At 44.9% G+C, this 20618-nt stretch overlaps 1 protein-coding gene across 1 annotated transcript in view; it reads right to left on the bottom strand.

Annotated features, from left to right (window-relative positions):
- Positions 1-6938: 6938 nt before the first annotated feature.
- SLC1A4 (solute carrier family 1 member 4) overlaps positions 6939-20618 on the bottom strand; it is a 27548-nt gene continuing 13868 nt past the window's right edge. Inside the window, exons 3-8 of the mRNA XM_044264098.1 lie at positions 20411-20473; positions 18919-19085; positions 14137-14370; positions 12402-12596; positions 11964-12098; positions 6939-9721 (exon numbers count right to left, since the gene is read on the bottom strand). Coding sequence (XP_044120033.1) covers positions 9487-9721; positions 11964-12098; positions 12402-12596; positions 14137-14370; positions 18919-19085; positions 20411-20473 — 1029 coding nt within the window. The 3' untranslated portion in view covers positions 6939-9486. The remainder of the gene's footprint in view (positions 9722-11963; positions 12099-12401; positions 12597-14136; positions 14371-18918; positions 19086-20410; positions 20474-20618) is intronic.

Raw genomic sequence — 20618 nt, 5'->3', positions numbered from 1 at the left:
ATCTAGCCCGTAGCCCATTATTATGAAAAGATCAAACTAGCAGTCTATTTGGCCAGTCAATATACAGTTTTCAAATTCTTCCTTAATAGAACATTTCAGGTACGTTTACAATACATTTACACTTAATAAACATCCTATTAATTCTAATGGAAAGGAGATAGTCCAAATTTAATTAATCATTTATGACAACCAGAGAAGACCCTTTAAGTTAAATGCTAATTATTTTGGTTAAACGTTTTCCAAAATGTATCATTTCCCAGTAAGAAATTAAATTACTAACAATCGTTTTTCTTTTTAATTTTACGACTCATTGTCGTTGTTAGGAAAGCTCAGGCACCGAGCTTGCTGTAATTTAGCCTAGGGCGCTCTTTAATTATCTGGTGTTATTAGTGCTGAATCAAAAGCTCTGAGACTTCTTCTTTCCTAGGTGGTATTCTTCCCGTGTTCTCTCCTCCTTGTGCCAGCCAGTGGGTCTGCTCCCCTCCGCCCCGCTCCCCCTCCAGGTGAATGTAATCTCTCTGCTGTCCCTTGTACACTCCTCATGGCAGCCTGACACAGCCCTGTGCACAGTAGGCACTCAATAACCACTTACTGGATTAGATTAAACCTGGGAAAAATGGAAGCTTGCCAGAGGAAATCAAATAATTAAGCTTATTAAACCATTAACCCTAATTTTAGGTAAATCACTTAAGCTGCTGAGAATAGTTTGGGAATTCATACCGGAGTTCCAGATGGTTAAGGATGCCAGGTATCTGGCTGCTAAATTAAGTGGGGGAGGGTATGGCTCTATTAGATATTAAAATGTATGTCTGCAGGTATGCATAATTGCTGCTGATTTGCACCGCAGGAAGAAAAGTAGCAAATTGGTAAAGGAGTTGTTTCTACTTCTAATGTGAAGAATAGCCGTTGATTACCTTAAGTACAACCTCTATGTTCATTGTAGATACAAGTGCATAAAAGTAATGTCTGTGACAATCCACTGAGTAGCTTATTGAAATTAAAACATTTTTATAAAAGAAGAGATATATTGACTGAAACAAAGAACTGGGTAAATTATGTGGAAAGAAAAACAACCCATAATCTTCATTTAATTGGTCTTGCCTACTAAAACATTTGATCTTTATGCAATACATCTTAAGTATATCTTTAGTAGGCAATTATTTCTCACTTAATATGTTTTGCTCATGCACAATACCTTGGAGTCCACCTAGATTCCCTCATCTCACATCCAATCCATCCGTAAATCCTACTGGCTCTACCTTCAAAATGCATTCAGAACCAGCCATCTCAACAAATCTAACTGCCATACCCCATCCAAGTCACCATTCCCCTCTCCTGAGTTTTGTTCTAGCTTCTTACCTCTTCTGCTTCCAATGACAATCTGTTCTACATCTATAGCCAAAGTGATTATTTATAAGACAGTCTTCTCTCTTCCCTTAGTTCCCTCCAGCAGCTCCCATGACCCATCAGTCCTCATTGTGGTCTACTTGTCTACACAACCTTGCCCATGCCTGCCTCTCAAACTCCTTTCCTCTACTCTCCCTCAGCTATTCTGCTCCAATCACATAGGCTTTCATGCTAGGCATTTGTTAGATGAATGAAATGCATCGGTTGCTGAATGAATGACACAATAATTACAATCAGCAAGTTAGTACAGCTGCTATGCTAGCCCAGCCCAAGGAGATGATCTTTTACCTAGATGGTCTAAACTGGTGGTTCTCAGTCTACCTGGCATCAGAATCATCTAGGGGAGGGGAGTTATTAAAACTCAATGGCTGGCCCCACCCCTAGTTTCTGATTCAGTGGGTTTGGGTGGACCTAAAATCTGCATTTCTAGTAAGTTCCTAAGTGATGCTAATGATGCTGGTCTAGGTACATACTTGGCCTAAATCTTTTAGTTAGGAAAGCCAATAGAGCATTCTGAACAGAAACTTAGCAAATATTGTCTTGGTGTTCCTGTCTGCTCTTTAGGATGAAAAGATTAATTGCAGAAATGTAGGTGGGGGGACCTTGGACCTCATTTTTTTTTTTTTAAGATTTTTATTTATTTATTTGACAGAGATCACAGTAGGCAGGGATAGAGAAGGAAGCAGGCTCCCCGCCGAGCAGAGAGCCCGATGTGGGGCTCGATCCCAGGACCCTGAGATCATGGCCTGAGCCGAAGGCAGAGGCTTTAACCCACTGAGCCACCCAGGTGCCCCGGACCTCATTTTTTGACACTTAGCCACAGGGTGGCCCCCTAGCTCCAGTAATGACTCCATTGGTCCCAATTAAGATGGTTTTTTCTTTGGTGAAGTTCCAATCCATTTCTTTTTTAAAAAGAAAAGAAGGGGTGCTAACAGCTGCCTAGAGAGGTTTTGTGTCAACAGCACTAACTAGATAGTGAAAGAAGGCACATGTGCTAAGAAGAGACCCAAAGTGGCTAGCTCTGATTCTAAGACTGCTTCCTCCTCCTCTCTCTCTGCCTGCTTGTGATCTCTGTCAAATAAATAAATAAAATATTAAAAAAAAAAAAAAAGAAAGAAAGAGAAGCAAGCAAGCAAAGGAAAAAAAGAAGGAAAAGAAGAGAATTTGGTCGTAGGACCAGTACTAGGACCAGTCATTTGCTGTTCACAAAAAGAAAGTCTCAGGAGCAGGCTAGTGGCTACCTCAGCAATGAGCAATTCTGGGCTCCGTTGGAAGATACCAGCATCCCTAAGGTGGGAATGATGCAGGGGGAAGTATGTTTGTAAGTGGGAGAAGATATTAGTCAGAAGGCGAAAGGAGATTTCACTGTAGCCAACAAGGAAGCAGCATACACAGGACAAGTGTTTAGCTCTGTGTAGCCCATGGAGCCCTGACCATGATAGACATGGCGTAAACTGATCAGCCCCTGACACCCCTTCGAACCCCTTGCTGCTGTGGTGAGGAAGGCACCTTTCCCTCAGCTGCCCTTCCCTCATGTCTTTACTTCACTCTCATCCAGATAAATGGCTCATCTAATGATACTTTATCCATCAGACATATTTTTCAATGATAATAGTTTTAGTGGGGGCGCCTAGCTGGCCTGGTCAGTGGAGCATGTGACTGTTGATCTCAGGATTGTGAGTCCGAGCCCCATGTTGGGTGTAGAGGTTACTTAAAAATAAAATCACCAAAAATATATATACATATACACATATGTATATACACACATATATAGTGTTACAAGTTTAAATGTGTTCTTTACATGTGAATACGCAACTCAACTTTTTTTCCTCAGTAAGGGTCTCATTGAGGCTATGGGTTGACTGCTTTTGGTACTCCTGGTAAACTTTCCTTCAGTTTTATTAAACTTATGAGGCCTATGCTTAATATCACAACTATCATTCCTCTCAGTTCTGCTTTTCTGCTCATTTGAGGGATAAAAAAGAAGTGCAAGTTCACGTAACTGTCAAATGAAAACTGCTGAACAAAGATGGTAATACCACAGAGATCCACTGGCCGGTGGGCAGTAGCACCATGACAAGGTTTGAAGTGTTTTATTCACTCGTATTAAAGTCTGTGTTTGTCCTAACAGGCATTTAGGGAACTTCTGACCTTGTCTGGAATAGAGGCACGTGTCCTGTAAGTGGGGCCTGTGGCAGACCCATTGGCTCAAGGCCCCTTCTAACCTCCCTCAGGTGTAGCTTCCTGATCTGTGAGGGCTAAGAAAACTAGAGACGACCTTCCTGGATTTCCTTGAAGCCCTGCGAAGCAGAGGCACCTGTATGAAATTCAGAGGTGAGCCTGTGAAGATAGCACTGAGGAATACAGGGTAGAGCTACACTGGGAGGTTGCAGTTGCTGGCAGGGGGTGGGGGATGGGGGGTGGTTCTACACTGGTTCCTAATGCCCCAGGTGTGTGGGGGGCTGGGCAGTGGCAGCGATGTAACTTCTGTTAAAAGTTTTTTAGAACTCAGAACCCTTAGCTGCATTGTTCCTGGCTACTAACCACCCACCTGTTTCCCTCCTCAGAAATTCAGTGTACTCCTAATACTATGTAATCAGTGCTTTTTTGCTTTTTGCCACTACAGTGGATGCTGTCGTCTGTAACTTAGAACACTGACTAGTAGGGGACTCTGTCCGGATCAAAGCTATTCAGCCTGGTCTCAAGGAGATGCATTGGGATATCCTTCTCTTCAAATCCCCTAAAGTTGTGACAAGTCTCCTGTGACCCTTCCTTCTAGTTAACTGTTCACAGTTTCATATGCTCATGTACATTAGAGGGGTCCCGGCCTCCAGGCCTAACTGCTGATTTTTGTCTTGTTTGTTCATCCGGTTCCTTGAAGGGGCTCATCTGGACATCCAGCTGGACGCTCTTCCTTGACACGTTTGTGGCACTTCTTGCCCTGTCACTTGGATGTCTTTTAATAGCTATTGCCACGAGAACAGAAACACCATGGGGAAATACACACTTTGACTTCCATGACTCAAAATGAAAAAGTAAACGCAAGTGCTCATCGATCCAGAGCTCACAATAGGGCATGCCATGAGAGCTCTCACTGGCTGAGGACACAGGATAATTCTCCATGTACTGACTAATGGGTATTATTAAAAGACAGAAAAAAGAAAGAACATCTATGTTAACTCTTCTTCAGGACTGTAATTCCTCATGTGAAAGGCATTATCAGCTTTGTACAGAAAAATACTAAACATAGTATACTTTTATTGTACAAAAAGGCAGATGGCAGAAGTTTGAATATAAGTACTAACAGCTGCCTAGAGAGGTTTTGTGTCAACAGCACTAACTAGATAGTGAAAGAAGGCACATGTGCTAAGAAGAGACCCAAAGTGGCTAGCTCTGATTCTAAGACTGAATTCCAGTGTGTCTATGGGGGGGGGGTGGTTCCCCACACCACCAAGCACCACCCCGTGTTCACCAGCCTGAAAGCTCTGAGCTCTCTGAATCTTGCCCTTCTGGGTTTTTATGCAGGCTTCCTTACATAGGCATGATGGATTAAATCTCTGTCCATCCTTCAAATGACTTAATATTCTCCCTCTTGCTATGTTCTCACTTACTGGCAGCCCCAAGTAAAGGGGACTGCAGGTCAAAGGCCCTGAGACTGGGAGGTGGACCAGAACCACCCTCAACACCAAAGCCTGCCTGCGCCTCCCAGAAGCATGAGGAGGAGGGGTTGAGCTTGACCAGGAGAGCAAATTTCTATCTAGATGACAGGGTGTTGCCATCATTCTGAGTGGCAACTTGGAAGGATACAGCTAAAGAGAGAGAGCATGAGTAGAGGGTTTCTGTTCTGAATAAGAGACATTTGAGTGTATCCTGACAATTGTTTGCAGGGCTGGTTCTTTTTAAGCATTTATCCAAATATTTCTAGAACACATATTCCAAATGGGCACACTCCTCTACTCTAAAATCAGACCAGCTGAAAGAGATCTTCCTATCTCAAGAGAGCAAGGGATCAAACGCCAGCATGCTACTCGATGGGCCCATACAGAAAGAAACATGGGCTGGTCAGGAACTTTTTCTGCCATTGCGTGTCTGACTTGAGAGCCAACACTCCAGAGCACGTGGCATGTGCTAGGCACCTTTCCGAGCCACTTTACATGTATTAACTCCTTTACTCTTCACAATAGCCTATGCCCCTGGTAAATTATTGTCCCCATTTTAAAGATAAGGAAGCTGGGGCACCTGGGTGGTTCAGTCAGTTAAGCACCTGTCTTTGGCTCAGGCCCTGATCCCAGGGTCCTGGGATTGAGTCCTTACCTGGCTCCTTGCTCAGTGGGGAGTCTGCTTCTCCCTCTGCCTGCTGCTCCCCCTGCTTGCATGCTCTGTCAAATAAATAAAATCTTATTTTAAAAAAAAAAGAAGAGGAGGTAAGGAGGCTGAGGCTCAGAGGGGTTGTTGCGCCTAGGGTCACAGAGAAAGCAAGCAGCAGAGCTAGGACGGAGCCCAGACAGTGCACACTGCTTGCTGCGTCACTCATGTCCTTCACAGATGCTATGGGAAGTTCCCCTCAGGAGACTCAGGTGAGCCCACAGAACAGCACACTTTCTGCTCATTTGGGAAGAGGCAGCTTATGGAATTGCTCCTCTTGATTTGCAGCTATATTAAAAAGCTGAAGCACTAAGTACCAATCGCAACCTTCAGACGCTCTTCAAAACCAAAAAGCAAGACAGCTGTCCTCCAAGGTGAGAATCTGGTCATTTAGTAACAGGCCCCATCTGGCCCTTGGTCTGTGTAAACTCTGACTTCATCCCCTTAAGCCTTGGCCAGAAATTACAACCGGTGTCTGTACGATACGAAAAGCTGGAAATGTCCAGGTCAGAATGGGACGTGTTTCTTCAGAGGCCCCAGAACCTGGAAACTAAGGCTTCCAGTATGAGCTTGTCGGATAATCTTTCATAAGAGGCTTCTAAATTCCCTAATTGTGCTGGAATGTGGTGTCACTGAAAATGAGATTATATAAAAGAAAGGGCTAGGTGTGGTGTGGATGATGGTCGAGGCCTGGGCAAGTGCCCCACACAGGGACTTTCTCAGTAATTCTATGGACTAGGGCATTCTTCCAGCATCGGTCTTGGTTTATAGATGCTCCGTTAAGGCCTGTTCATCTAGTTGTTCTAAGAAGACTTAATTTTATGGAGGTATATAGCAAAACTACCCACTTTTTCCTGAGCCTTGCTAGTGTTGAATAGGAAGCATCCAGAAACAGCAGGACCTCAGTGACTGCCCTGCAGAAGCTTGGCCCACCAGAGCGGGCCTATCCTGCCTCAGGAGATCAGGCTGGCTAAAAGCTGCTAGAACAAAGTCCATTCAGATCCCCTTCAGGTGATCCCCTAGAAAAGCTCTGTAACCTGGAACTACCTGGAACCACCACTGCAGAACACAAGAGAGGAAGAAAGGAACATGCAGAAATACTGTATTCATTTTGAGGACTGCTGTGTTTTAAGGCAAATGTCACACACACACAAAACAGTCAGATATGAACAGTATTTAAGACAACATGTTAGAAGAGTGGGGGAGATAGCTTCAGACAGTGAGAAAGTAGGATTTTCCCCAGCCAGGTCCCTCTGGTCTGAAAAACAAGGAGGCACACAGCACCTCCCTCCTCCCAGAGGAAGGGGAGCTATCGTATGGGATTTCATATAGAAGCGCCCCTCTTGGGCCCAGCACTCTGCCTACTGCCTTGCCAGGTTTGGGACAGAGGAGGCGTGCTCATGAGATGGGCAGCTCTAATTTTAACGTTTTGTGAAACTTACTTTTAGACATAGGAAAATCAGTTTGCAGAAGCCACAACACTGTGGTTAGGTCACTTCTATCCAAATTCAAAACTTGCTTGGATGAGAGCTAAAACAACATGGAGACACACATACATATATGCATTTGTGTGCAAATAGAGCCATAGATATGTGGGAGAAGGAAAGACAGCAGAGGCAAAGGTAGCAGAGGCAAAGGCAGAATGTTCACTTGCAATTTGGGATCAAACAATGTGATTGTTTCCCCTTTCAAAATAGAAGGGGGATCAGCAAGGAGCCAGAGTGTCAAGGTTTCCAGGCAGCTCTCGGCTCAGTTCCTGGTCCCTCTTGGCCTCACAGGGGATGGGAGCGGGTTGGCTAGTTTAAAGAGATTTGGAGGGAGCTGGGCCTTCCCACTGGCCAGGCCACCTCTAAGCCCCAGGGCTCTTCCCCACTCCTTCCACTCTGGCACACAAAAGGAGGGGCTTGACTGCCTCTGTCCCTGTCCTCCCATTCTCAACAGCACCAGAAACACATCTCCACAGCGTGTTCCTTTTCTGCAGGGCCTGGGTGACAGCCATGTCACAGCAACAGGGAAAACAAGAAAACGCACGAGGTGGGACGTCCGGGAACTGGTAACGGCCTGCTGTGAGGTGGGTGGCCCGTGCCGGGGACCTGGGAGTCACGGGGAAGCCAGGGACCCAGAAACGTGCTGCAGATGGGATGGTTCACTCAGGAGGAGCTGAACAACATCAGGAAGAGGTTGCACTCGATACTGGCAAATACCTATGAAGAGAACAAGCTGCATGGCAGAGTTGCGACTGCACGCAGAGACCAAAGTTCTGCTCAGAGAAGCTATCTTGACCAGGAGCACAAGGCCTCTTTGAAGAAAGGTCTCACTTGGGTAAAACTTAAGAAGAGCGTAGGTTGTTCGCACTTGCCATCCAAGAAATGAATGGGTTGTTTTCACGGATTCACTCAGTTTGCCTCACCAGATCCCTCTGAGGTAGGTAAGAGGCAGATGACATCAGCCCCATTTTACAAATGGGGTAAAGTGAGGCCCAGGACTCGCAGCAGGTCACACTACGGAGAACCATCAACAGCCACAGTGAACGAACATTCTTGTGCTTTTCAGTCTCCCGGTCCCTGGCAACACTGGTCTTCCGGATAAAGCCCCCTCGCCTAGATTCAGACCAAGTCGGCAGGTATCTGCAGGAATGGGGACATTTGGTTTCCAGTCTTAAACTTTTGATCTACGGGCAGGAAAAGAAACCCAGCCCACAGCAAATTAGCCAAAGCCAGGAGACCTGGGGACCCAGCAATGGGGCACCCCACCCCAGTTAGTAAGTGGGTTTATGTGTTTTCATTTTTGTTTTTGTTTTGCAAAGTGCAGCATTTTAGGGGGCTAGCTGAATTCTAAGAATGGATTAATGAGCCAGCAGGTCCTGAATATAAAGATCATGGAGGAAAAGTCCCCTCTTGGGCCTGGTTGGGGGATAAAGCTACAGTGTTGTTAGAGGCCAGGTCCTGGAAGCAGAAAACTTCCCTGGGGCTGGAATGAGATTGAGGATGTCTGCGTGTATCTGTGTGTGTGTCCGTCTGTCCTGACAGAGTGCTTCCCTTACCCTTGCTGGCTGCACTCCCCCTCCTTTCTCTGACCTCAGCATTTAAACTGTTTACTTAATGCTACTGACCAGAGACCCCCACAGTGCTAATGGGGTCTGTAGTATTTCCAACTGAACAATGTGCTGAACCTCCAAGCCCACCAGCAACCAGTGACTCAGAATCAGCCACACCTCCAAGTTAGAAATCTCTCAACACCTCAGGTACCAGCTCAGTGAATTCCAGCCACAGGTAAGAATTTGGGAATTTTTCCAATCACTCTGGCTCGCGAGGCTGCATGACAGAGGACTGTAAAGCCCCTAGTTTGCCCCGAAAGACCGCCAGGGCAGAGCTGCCTGCGCGCAGTGAAGGGCACCTGTGCGTTCTTCCAGGCCGTAACTACCCCGTCCCGGGGAGCCCGATCTGCCCCCAGCCTGCAGCTCCAGGACGGGTTTCCAAAGCACACACAGTTGCACCTGTACACGGATCAAGCCATATGGCAGAGCGCCCTGGTCTCCGGTAACCAGTTCCCGCTGGGAAGCCCAATGCCTGCACAGAAACATAATCCTCGAACCCTTGACCGGGCCAAAGCAATGCACGGGCCTAAAAGTCGGTGAGCAGGGGGCCCGCGCCCCCTGGCCGCCCTCACACGGCGGGGCGCCACCGCCGGCGGGCACGCCCGGGGCCAGCCCCCTCACAGAACCGACTCCTTGGATTCCAGCTCGGGGGCGCTGGCTGCGGGGCCGGCGGGATTCTGGCGCGTCACCAGAGGCGACGTCTCCTCCTCTGATTTGCAGTTGGGGACGGCCTCCACCTTCACTTCGCTCAGCTCCTGCTCGCCTTGCTTCCCGGCCTTCTGATTGAGGTGGTGGAGAATGCCGGCGCCCAGCGCGTCCCCTTCCACGTTCACCACGGTGGTGGTGCGGTCCCTGCGGGGGAAGAAAAGGCAGGCCTTGCCGCAGCTGCCGCACAGCAGCCTGGGCCTCACTTTACTGGAAACTGTTTCGGTCAATATTTCTCTCTCAGGAAAGTAAAAGACCCTGATTGTGGAAAACCTGGAAAGAAGAGAAGCATTAAGAAAACAAAAGTCACCCACCCACACTTCACAACTCCCAGTGAGTCCAGTAACTCCTTTCTATGGATGTCTTCTATGCGGAGTAGACACCATCTGTGAGGGTCACGCACAGCTGGGACAGACAGTGTAGACTGGGTTTCAGACCCAACTTCTCTCCCGCTTGGCAGTACACTGTGGGAACACCCCCTCTTCTTCTCTCATCACTGTGTCTCTGCTGAATGTTCAACTTTGCCTGTATTCTATGGCAGTTGGCAAACACCATCTCATAGCACTGTCCTTTCCAGAAGCTTGTCTTCCCACAGGTTAGTCCAATAACCACCCTCTCTCCTGAGGCTCAGAGCAAGTACCGTGCCCATTTTGCAGAAAGGGAGAAAAGTGTGAACTTGCCTGCCAGCACCAGAGAAGCTGAGGGCTGTGTAAGCAGAGGCCGTGGGGTGGTAGATGGTTCATGTGACTTCAGGTCTCTATTAGGCCATCTGCCTGGTGCCCTGTTGTCCCTGTTTTTTTTTTTTTTTTTCTTTTTTAAAGATTTTATTTATTTATCTGGCAGACAGAGATCACAAGCAGGCAGAGAGGCAGGCAGAGAGAGGGAGAGGAGGAAGGAGGCTCCCTCCAGAGCAGAGAGCCAGATGCGGAACTCGATCTAGGACCCTGAGATCATGACCTGAGCCGAAGGCAGCGGCTTAACCCACTGAGCCACCCAGGAGCCCCCTGTTGTCCCTGTTTTTGACTAACAGTCTCTTCGAGGCCTGCCTTCTTCAGACAGAAGGAGCTGGCTCTAACACTCTGCTCCAGTCCTGTCCAACACACCAGCTCAGGGACCGGGTTCCCTCTAATGAGTTGTATAGACAATGCAGGTCTCCATTTCACCCTCCTTGTTCTGAAGGATTCTGAGAAGTCCCTAAAAATTTCTGGGGCTTACACAAGAGGTTGGAAACCACCATTCCCAACCACAATGGGCAGAGCCAAGAGCCCAGGGCCAGACTCTAGTGTTTAGGTGATGCCATGCCTGGCTCGGGCTAGCCTGGAAGGCAGTGTCTTTTTTCACTAATGTTTACTGTATGCTCTACCACAAGCCTGGAACTCTTCCATGCACTGTGGATATGCTAACTTATTTCATCTCCAACCCAGCTCTGGTGTAGGTTCTATTATTATTCCCATTTGACAGGTGAACCAATCAAAGTCCAGAACAGTTCCTATCACACAACTAGTAAATGGTAAAGCTGGGATTTGAACCCAGGTACCTGGACTCTAGGGCTCATTTTCTTACTCATATGCTCTACTGTCCAACATTAGCACCTCAGGTGACCTTCCCTATAAAACAAGTATTATTTATACCTAAAGAGGGTATCAAATGACTCAAGGAGACCACACTCAGAATCAACACTCATTGTTTTTTGCCTCTACAGGAGCCCTGGTGATGGTGGCCTGAATCACATCTCCTTCGTAACTCCTCCTCCCCTGAGCCCAATCCACTCAATCAGCTGGGTTCATCTCCACTTCCCTTGATGAAATCACTCCTTGCGTGTTTCAGGCCAAGGACAATCATTCCCAAAGACTCACTCCTCCAATGGCTATGACTCTTATGCAGCCAACAATCTCCATTAGACCCTGGTCCCTGCTTTGGGCCTGCACTGGGGGCCCAGCCTGGGTCTTGGACTCCCATTTTCCTGGATGCTCTAAGAAAGTTCTCAGTAATGACATTTCGTGGTCATTTATGGGCCGTTGACCCTTATACTGTTTAATTTTTCCTAAATTTTGTCTTGCCTGGGACACCTGTGTGGCTCAGTTGGTTAAGGGTCTGCCTTTGGCTCAGGTCATGATCCCAGTCCTAGGACCGAGCCTGCATCGGGCTCCCTGCTCAGTGGAGAGGCTGCTTCTCCCTCTGCCTACTGCTCCCTCTGCTTGTGTGTGTGCTCTCTTTTCTCTCTCTGACAAATAAATAAACAAAATTATAAAATTATGTCTTGCCAGCTCAACTCCTTCACAAGGCATGTCTGAAGTGTCTCTTCTCCCAGACACAGAGGGATGCCAAGCTCCTGGAGAAGGCACCACAGACTTTCTTTTATTCACTGACCTTAGGACTTGCTACTTACACAATCCAGTCCACAGCCAGGATCAGAGAAAGGTCATGAGTGGGCAGGCCGATGGCCTCCAGGATAATGGCGATGGTGAGGACCCCTCCAGCTGGTACGCCTGCTGCCCCGACACTGGATGCTGTGGCTGTCACTCTAGGGGATGGCACAGAAGACTAGCCATTAACACAGAACATGGTGTGGGCACAGAGAAATGCAAAATATGGCGGCTATGGCTTCGAAACCAAAAACCACACAACCCTAGATGCTGCCAGCTGAGCCCTTCAGAGATGATTCACTCTCTTCAAGTAATGAATTCATGCTGTCATTTTCCAAATGGGACCTCCCCAAGTCATGGTGAGATTGGTATTCATGACGTGTTTCAAAGGAAATCACACACACAATGAAAAACCCCTCGAGTTTTGACCCAGACCTAAGGATGAAGAATAATGAACTTACAGAATCGTGAAAATCTGTCCTGCCTTCAGCTCGATGTTGTTGAGCTGGGCAATAAACACCGCGGCCACACACTGGAAGATGGCTGCCCCGTCCATGTTCACAGTGGCCCCGATGGGGAGGATGAACCTGCTGATCCTCTTGTCCACACCGTTGTTTTCCTCAATGCACTTCATCATGGAGGGGAGGGTTGCTGAGCTGGAAAGGGAGAAACGGCCAACCGTGACAACAGTCCTTTCCAGCCCGGCTAAGAGAGTACTCAGCGCAGACCCAGGAACAGAGCAGTTAGCATCATCCTAATGTCTGTTTCTTTTCCCTTGAAAAAAGAGAAAAATTGGAATTGTTTCAAAGCTTCTGTCATGGACACCTGGGTGGCTCAGATGGTTAAGCATCTGCCTTCAGCTCAGGTCATGATCCCAGGGTCCTGGGATTGAGTCCCGCATTGGGCTCCCTACTCAGCAGGGACCCTGCTTCTACTTCTGCCTCCCTTTCTCTCTCTCATGAATAAATAAAATCTTTTTTGAAAAAAAGTTTCAGTCACAATGTGCAGTAATGTCAATTCCTGAAGTATTCAAAATGGGACCCTCTAGATTTACCTGTTACGTTATTTACTTAGATACACCTGTTCCAAATATTTCAAGAAACACCACATTGCCTCATGGTGCAAAATGTTCTCAAGACAACAAAGAACTGTTTATTCCATATGTGCATCTCCTCTCTTGAATTGTTCCTCTCCCCGCCTCCCACCCCACTGGAAGTAAAAGGCAAACTATGACTTTTTTTCCTTTTTGGCCAAGAAGTGGCAATGGTGGTGAGAGCCTGGAGAGGGACTGTGTTCCTGGATAACTGGAAGAATAAGTCCTACGCTGCCACAGCTGAGAAGCAGATTTGTCTCTAAGCCACAGAAACTTACCTCCCTAATTATTTTTACCACCACAGCACAGCATTATAGAATTAGCCATTGAGGATGGGAGGAAACATGCAGTAGAGAAGCAAAAACCAAATCTGTGAATGTAATGTGCTGCCATCCTTTAATGGTTTTCCTTCTTTCTTCCTCCCTTCCTTCCTGCCTTTCTTCCCTCCTTCCTTTCTTTCTTTCAGATTTTATTTATTTATTTGAGACACACAGAGAGAGAGGACGAGTAGGGAGAGCAGCAGGCAGAGGGAGAAGCAGGCTCCCTGCCAAGCAAGGAGCCTGATGCAGGGCTCCATCCCAGGACCCTGGCATCGTGACCCTCGATGAAGGCAGATGCTTAACCAGCTGAGCCACCCAGGCACCCTTTTGAAAGTTTTCTTTAACACACCTGGAAAGCCCAATTTTTTGGAAGGATTTCCAGTAATGACAAAGTGCATCTTTTGTACTAAATTAGATAATCCCACAATACTGTGGACTCCCAGAAAGCTAAGCACCTGTTCCTCACCATGATACCTTGGTCTTATTTTGTGATTCATGCATTTAGAGGGAGAACTGGGCAGGCATCATTCTAGAAACTTCCCTATAAGGAGTTCTGAGGTAAATGATTGCCTTCTTTCACTCAGACAAAGGTCTTAGTAATTAGGGTGAGGACCCACAATTGGGTTAAACAATAATCTGACCTCTAAGGAGCAAGAAGGAAAAGGGAATGAGATGATCCCGCATTCTGGCAATCCCAGAAACCCACTTCCATAGAAGTATGCGGCTGGACTCACCTGGTTCCACATCACTATGGCTCAGAGCAGCTGAGAGCACCCGACTCACCTGGAGCAGGTGGCAAACGCTGTGGCAAATGGTGTGAGGAGGCCCAGGAGGAACCTGAATGGGTTTTTTCGTGTGAAAACAAAATAAATAAGTGGCAGAACAATTCCTCCATGAATAAAATGGCCCAATATAGAGGTGAAGATATATTTTCCAAGGCTGGTCACCAGCACGATAATGTCCTTCATTTCCAAAATCTTGCTTCCAACCAGGAACATGATGCCCACAGGTACATACCTAGGGCATGAGCACAGGTACCTGTCAGTAAGAGTGATGTGATGATGGGCCCAGGAGATCTAGGCCCTTCCTGATACCCAGCACGGGGCCTTTCAACTAAGTGATCTTTGTTTGTCCCTGGGATGATTCTAAGGGTGCCTGGCTGGTTCAGTCAGGAGTGCACACAACTCCTGTTCTCACGGCGGGGAGTTTGAGACCCAAATGGGGCATGGAGCCTACCTAAAAAAAAAAAAGGAAGATCTCTCTAGAATGATCCTGAGGAACTGAAAAGGATGGGCCCATTTTATAGACTGTGAAACTGAGTAAAATTAACATGATAAATCACCATGGGTCATAGCATCAGGACCAGAACCCAGATTTCTTTCCCCTTGGATATGTTATGCTCTTTAAAAAAAAAAAACAATTTTTTTTTTTAAGATTTTATTTATTTATTTGAGAAAGAGAGAGAGGGAGAGACCACAAGCAGGGGAAGAGGCAGGGGGAGAAGCAGACTCCTTGCTGAGCCTGATGTGAGGCTCGATCCCAGGACCCCAGGATCATGACCTGAGCCGAAGGCAGATGGTTAAACGACTGGAAATATTATGTTCTTAAGAGAGGAATTCTACCAACCACATGGGCTGCCAAGTGGAAAGCCGAGGAACTCAAGATCAAAGTCTCTGGGACTGAGAATTTGACTTTCAGCCTTGGTCAGTCTTGTTCTGAGAACTTAGAAACACAAAAGACTAACACCTATTTTGCAGAATTGCTGTGATACAGAATTGAGCCAAAGCTGGGACTTTTGTTAAGTTTTCAGTTCTTTGTGGTTTGGAAAACATGATTCCGTGGGAAAAAGGCATTAACAATGACCCTCAGGGAACACTCCTCGAACGTGAAGATTTTTTTAATGGTGAGACAGGAAGAAGAAAGGGAAGGAATGAACTATGGGAGCTACAAAACCCCATAAGTCAGCTGTTTTGAGTTTAATATAAATTTAGAAAGAATTTTATAACCATTGACTTTATTTGTAAGTTTCAATCACATAGATAATAATATCACAAATTTGAGAGAGTTCAAAAGGACGAGTCAAGTGTCCCTTCCACATTTGCCTCCCAAGTACTCAGTTTCCTTCCCTAGAGATAGCCACTGTCACTGGTTTCCTAAATTTTCTTTACAGAGATATTCTAAGCAGTGTTATAATGTTAAATTTCATAGAGCCCATAAATGCATTCTCCTTTCAAAAAATTAAAATACAGGTTAGGCCCAAATCCTCTTTCGGCACTCATGTCAGACCAGTCTTTAGATAACTACTCCCACTTGCTATGCATTTAGGTACATCCGTATGTATATAAATCTATATATTTATTTTGAACCTCACATTATATCTCTGAGATCTTTTTATGTCAATATATGGAAATCTACCTCATTTTGTCTTTAAGTTGTGGCAAAACATGCATAACATAAAATTTACCATTTTAACCTTTTTTAAGTGTGCACTTTAGTGGTTTCAAGTACATTCATATGGCTGTAGAGCCATCACCAATATCCATCTATCCATGTCCTGTATGCTTCCATGTCCTATACTGAAACTACGTATTCACTAACAATAACCTCTTGTGTCCCCAAGTGGTTCCTGGGATAACCCCCAGTGGTTCCACAATAACCCCACTTGCGTCCCAGTGGTTCCTGGGAACCACTGTTCTATTTTCTGTGTCCATGAATTTGACTATTCCAGGTACCTCTTGTAAATGAAATCATACAATATTTGCCCTTTTGTGACTAGCTTATTTCACATAGCATCATGTCTTCAAGGTTCATTCATGTCAGAATTCCATTCTTTCTTAAGGCCGAATCATATTTCATTGTATGTATATATCACGTTTTTCTGATCCTTTATCGATGGACATCTGGGTTGTTTCCACCTTTAGCTTTTTCTTTTTAAATATTAGCCTCAAAACTGAAATACTATACATCATCTTGCCATTGTTCTGCTGATGAACCTCCAGACTGTTCCCAGGTTTGCATTACAAACGACGTTGCAAGCAGTCTCTTTGTGCCTACCTCCCTGCGTTCTCTAGGTAGAGATACCAAGAAGTGAATTGGTGAGATAGGTGTGTGTATATTTTAAATTTTAGTAGATTTCAACAAATTGTTCTCTAAAGTAGCTCTTCGAATTCATAGTCCCACCAGCTGTCCAAGAGAATAATCTTTTCCCTGCACCACTGCTTCTGATTCTGGGATGACTTTGCCCATGGGACATTTGGCAGTATCTGGAGATATTTTCGGTTGTCACAGCTTTGGGGAAGGGGTCACTAGCATTTAGTGGATGGAGGCCAGGGATGCTTCTAGACATCCCACCCTTTGCTCAAAACTATCCTCACTCTTATTAATGCCTGATAAGACCAAACTTCTCATTTTCCTAATCCTAGTAAGTTGGGCATCTCTTAAAATGTTTATTGGTCATTCAGGTTTCCTCTTCTATGAATTGCCTGCTCACATACTTTGTCTAATAGTATATTCAGTCTTCTTTCTTTTTCAACAACCAGAACTCCTTGCATTAGTGCTTCTCAGATGATCTTTGGTGTATTTTTATCCAGCTGATCATGGGTCAATATTCTTATAAAAGACAACAGAAATAAAATATTAGAAAAGTGGTCAGGTGCTTAAATGTTGCAGCAATATGAAATTGCTACAGAAGTTTGTAAATGCTTACTCTTAATTTCCCTATAAATCTCATTGCAGACAGATAAATAGTTTGTGAACTGGTAGCAGTCCTCCAGGAATTGATGCTTTCAGATATGTGTGTGTGTACATATATACATTATATGTAAATATATATAATTTTTTTCAGTAATTGTCCTCTTTTGTTCAATGTATCTTTTGTAGGCAAACATTCTGTATTCTGATGTAGTCAGATTTAGCAGCTTTTTATGACTTTTACTTTTTGCATTCATGTAGGAAGAGTTTCCATACCCCTATGTTTTCTTCTAATAATTTAGGACACTCCCCTCTTCCCTTCTTCCTTCCTCCTTGGATAGTTTAATGTGTGAGTTGGCACCCTGAGTTTTATTGGAACAACCATGTTCATTCATTTATAAATAGTCTATAGTTGCTTTCATCCTATAATGGCAGGGTTAGTAGTTGTGTCAGAGACCACATGGTCTGCCAAGTTTGCTGAGCCTGTATTTAAGCCATTGAGGCATTATTTCTGTGAACAGTGCAGGACAGGCAGGTGCGTTGACATTTTAGTGGGTAATGAGCAAAGGAAAGAAAGCAGAAAGAGCTGCTATTGGAGATCCCTCTCAAACCTGGTTGAGATCCTTTAACCAGGTAAGTCATTTTACACCCCAATTCTGTGTGACATATACTTGGCTGGGCAACAGATCTCCAGGGGCAGTCAGACACACAGCAGGGTCTGCCTGACCAAACACCTGGTTATGTAACTAGTATACCAATTGAAGGAATGACTATAAATTGGTTTTCAGATTGAAAACAAATGTCTTAACATAGGAACATCACTTTTTTGCATAATTTCCCTTAATCCAAACGTTGGGAGGATTTTAGACTAAAAAAAAAAAAATAAGACAGGAAAAGAACCTGACATGTGATGAAAACACTTTTTCCTTCCTGAAAAATATTTTTCTGCTCAGAATAACAGTCATATGAACAGTTATGTTTGCAAATGATGGAGTCAGACTCTGGAATTTTTGGTTGAGGAAGATAAACACCACCACCAGTGGGGGCTCTGGACTTGGCCTCCCACTCAATTCCAAACTTTACTACCAAATTCCAGGCTTCTCTCCTGAGATAGTTAAGGGTTGCCAATAAGGAAAATGCTTCATGTACGAAAGGATACTCTACGTTTATGGACAATATACAAGAAGAAGCTAAAATGCACAGCAGTTTGGCCCAAGTAAAACAGCAAGGTAAAACTTTTAAGGGATGGGCACTGGGATTGGTAGGCTTTTTGAGAAGACTCTTTGAGACCTCTGGTCAAATTTTTACTTGTTAGCCAGAAATCAATGCATTGTTTTTTATTAAACAACTGTGCTTTTATTGATGTTCCATAAAGAAATATTTATGTAAAAGACCATTCCAAGTTTATGTATGCATGGAGTGGAAAATGAATTTGTCTTCCATGCTGTGAAATATTATAGGAAGGGGCCCCTCTAAAGCTTGAAGTTGACTGTTTTAAGATAAATAAACCTTATTTTATGCAGCAGGTAGCATACTTACTGAGTTCATTGCCCCTCAAGATGATATGAGCATCCTATATGATATGGATAATGGTGGAACCTCATAACTAAATCGATTACCAGGGATAGAACCATAACGGGTCACTGTGGGTGCTGAAGAAGGGACTGGTAAGGATGGCACATTCCTGATTCTCTGAGGGCCTGGACAAGAGGAAGAACTGTCTCCACCTCTACCAACCCCTGTATCAAGTCCGGCCCATGGTGCATCAACCACAGGCCGGGTGGCCCCACAGGGCTGTCCTAAGATAGCAGACTTGGGTTCTTTTCTGGATGGTAAGAGAGAGGAGAGGGAGAGTAGCAGGCAGGCCAAACTTACCACATAATCCATGACACCAGCACCATCGTCGCCTCGTTGAAGGCATTAAAGAAACGGATGAGCTCTTCTCCTTCAGAGCCAAGTTTCTTTAGGGCCACTCCTAACACCAGTGCAAAGAGGACCAATCCTAAAATGTTCATCCCTTCGATCTCAGTGCCAATGGGGATCTATAGGATCGCAGGGGACAGAGGGTCTAAGTTTTCAGCAGATGAGTGAGAATTCAAGTAGAGGTTAGACAATAACTTCAAACGGTTACTTTTATTTTATCAGGTAGCATTTTAAAGGCAGGACTTGAATTCAAGACCCTGAGATCAAGACTTGAGCTGAGGTCAAGAGTTGGATGCTTCACCGGCTGAACCACCCAGACGCCCCCAAAGGGTTGCTTTTAAAAGAAAAGCTGGCTAATATAATGTTGTATGTCAACTACACTGCAGTAATAACTATAAAAAAAATAAATTAAAAAAAATTAAAGAAGAGCTGGTTGGTGAAAAGTTCTTTCACACTGAGATTGTAACTGTGCCTCCCAAATGTCAATAAATCTTTTGTGGCTAGACTGTTACGGTGGCCTCCTACCTGACAAATTTCACAAAAGGGTCTCAGGATATTCTTTCCTGAGTCACTGACTTAAAATAAAATATACAGATATACTATATTCCTTATTTTTTTCCCATAATGCTCAATATCTCACTACTATAAGCATGTATTGGACAAACATTTTATTCCATCAAAGTACATGAAATTCTGAACAGGAAACATACATCAGCATGGTAAAAAGAAAAAGAGCATTTTTTTACCATAGATCTGAGTTCTAGTCCCACCTCTGGGACTAGATAACTTCTCTGACCTTGCAAGATGAAGTGAATTGGACTAATTAGTAGCTTTCGACTTTTTTTTTTTTTTAAAGTACAACTTCTCCTCAAAGAAAGGCTGGTAAAGCGCAGAGCCTCTCAGCCCTGAGAAGCTGTGTGGGGTGGGGAAGGGGCAAAGTACTTTCTTCTTCCCATGACAGCTCTGTAGCAGGACCAAATAATCCTTGAGGTCCTTTGTCCCTTCCAGCTCTATCATGAAGGCTGGGATCTCACCCAGTGTCCAGCCATTAATAGCTACTCAAAAAATACGTGTGAGTGAATGATGGCTATAGTGAGTTAAGCCTCTGAGACAAGTTCCATGTGTAGAGATGGGTTAAATCACCTATTCGTTACATTTCAGGACAGCAGAAGGGGTGTTATAAAATATTTTTTGAAGAAAGGGACATCAGTTCCAATTCGACGAAATGGATCTGCTGAAGATTCCAATGCTGCCGATGTTGGCCTTCGGCCACGTTGCTAAGAAACCTAAGGAGCAAACCTAATCTATGTTTTCCAGATAGTTCCTTCAAACCCCAGAGTTTTCAGCCCTGCTGAGAAGATGCATCATGTATGCCCCCTCAATTAAAAAGCATTATTTGCTTTGTAAGTTATTTGCCACAAGTGATCTTTATAAAGAGCTTTACCTTCTCACGGGTTATATTTCCAGAGCTGGTATTGTGGGTCACCTCTCTATAATCAGTTGCATACTGGGAACAAGAGGAAGAAGAAGACATTGTCAGTTCATAGGTAAAGGCCGACCAGAGAAACTGAGAAAGGACTGTTGGACCTCTTGCTATTCTTATTCACTCTGAGTGTTCTAGGAATTCCTCACTTGGTTGGCCTGACAAGGGC

This window comes from Neovison vison, chromosome 8 (assembly GCF_020171115.1).
Source record: "Neovison vison isolate M4711 chromosome 8, ASM_NN_V1, whole genome shotgun sequence".
NCBI classification, from domain to species: Eukaryota; Metazoa; Chordata; class Mammalia; order Carnivora; family Mustelidae; genus Neogale; species Neogale vison.
The sequence above is the reverse complement of the archived record's forward strand: the minus strand, read 5'-3'. Positions and strand labels throughout refer to the sequence as shown.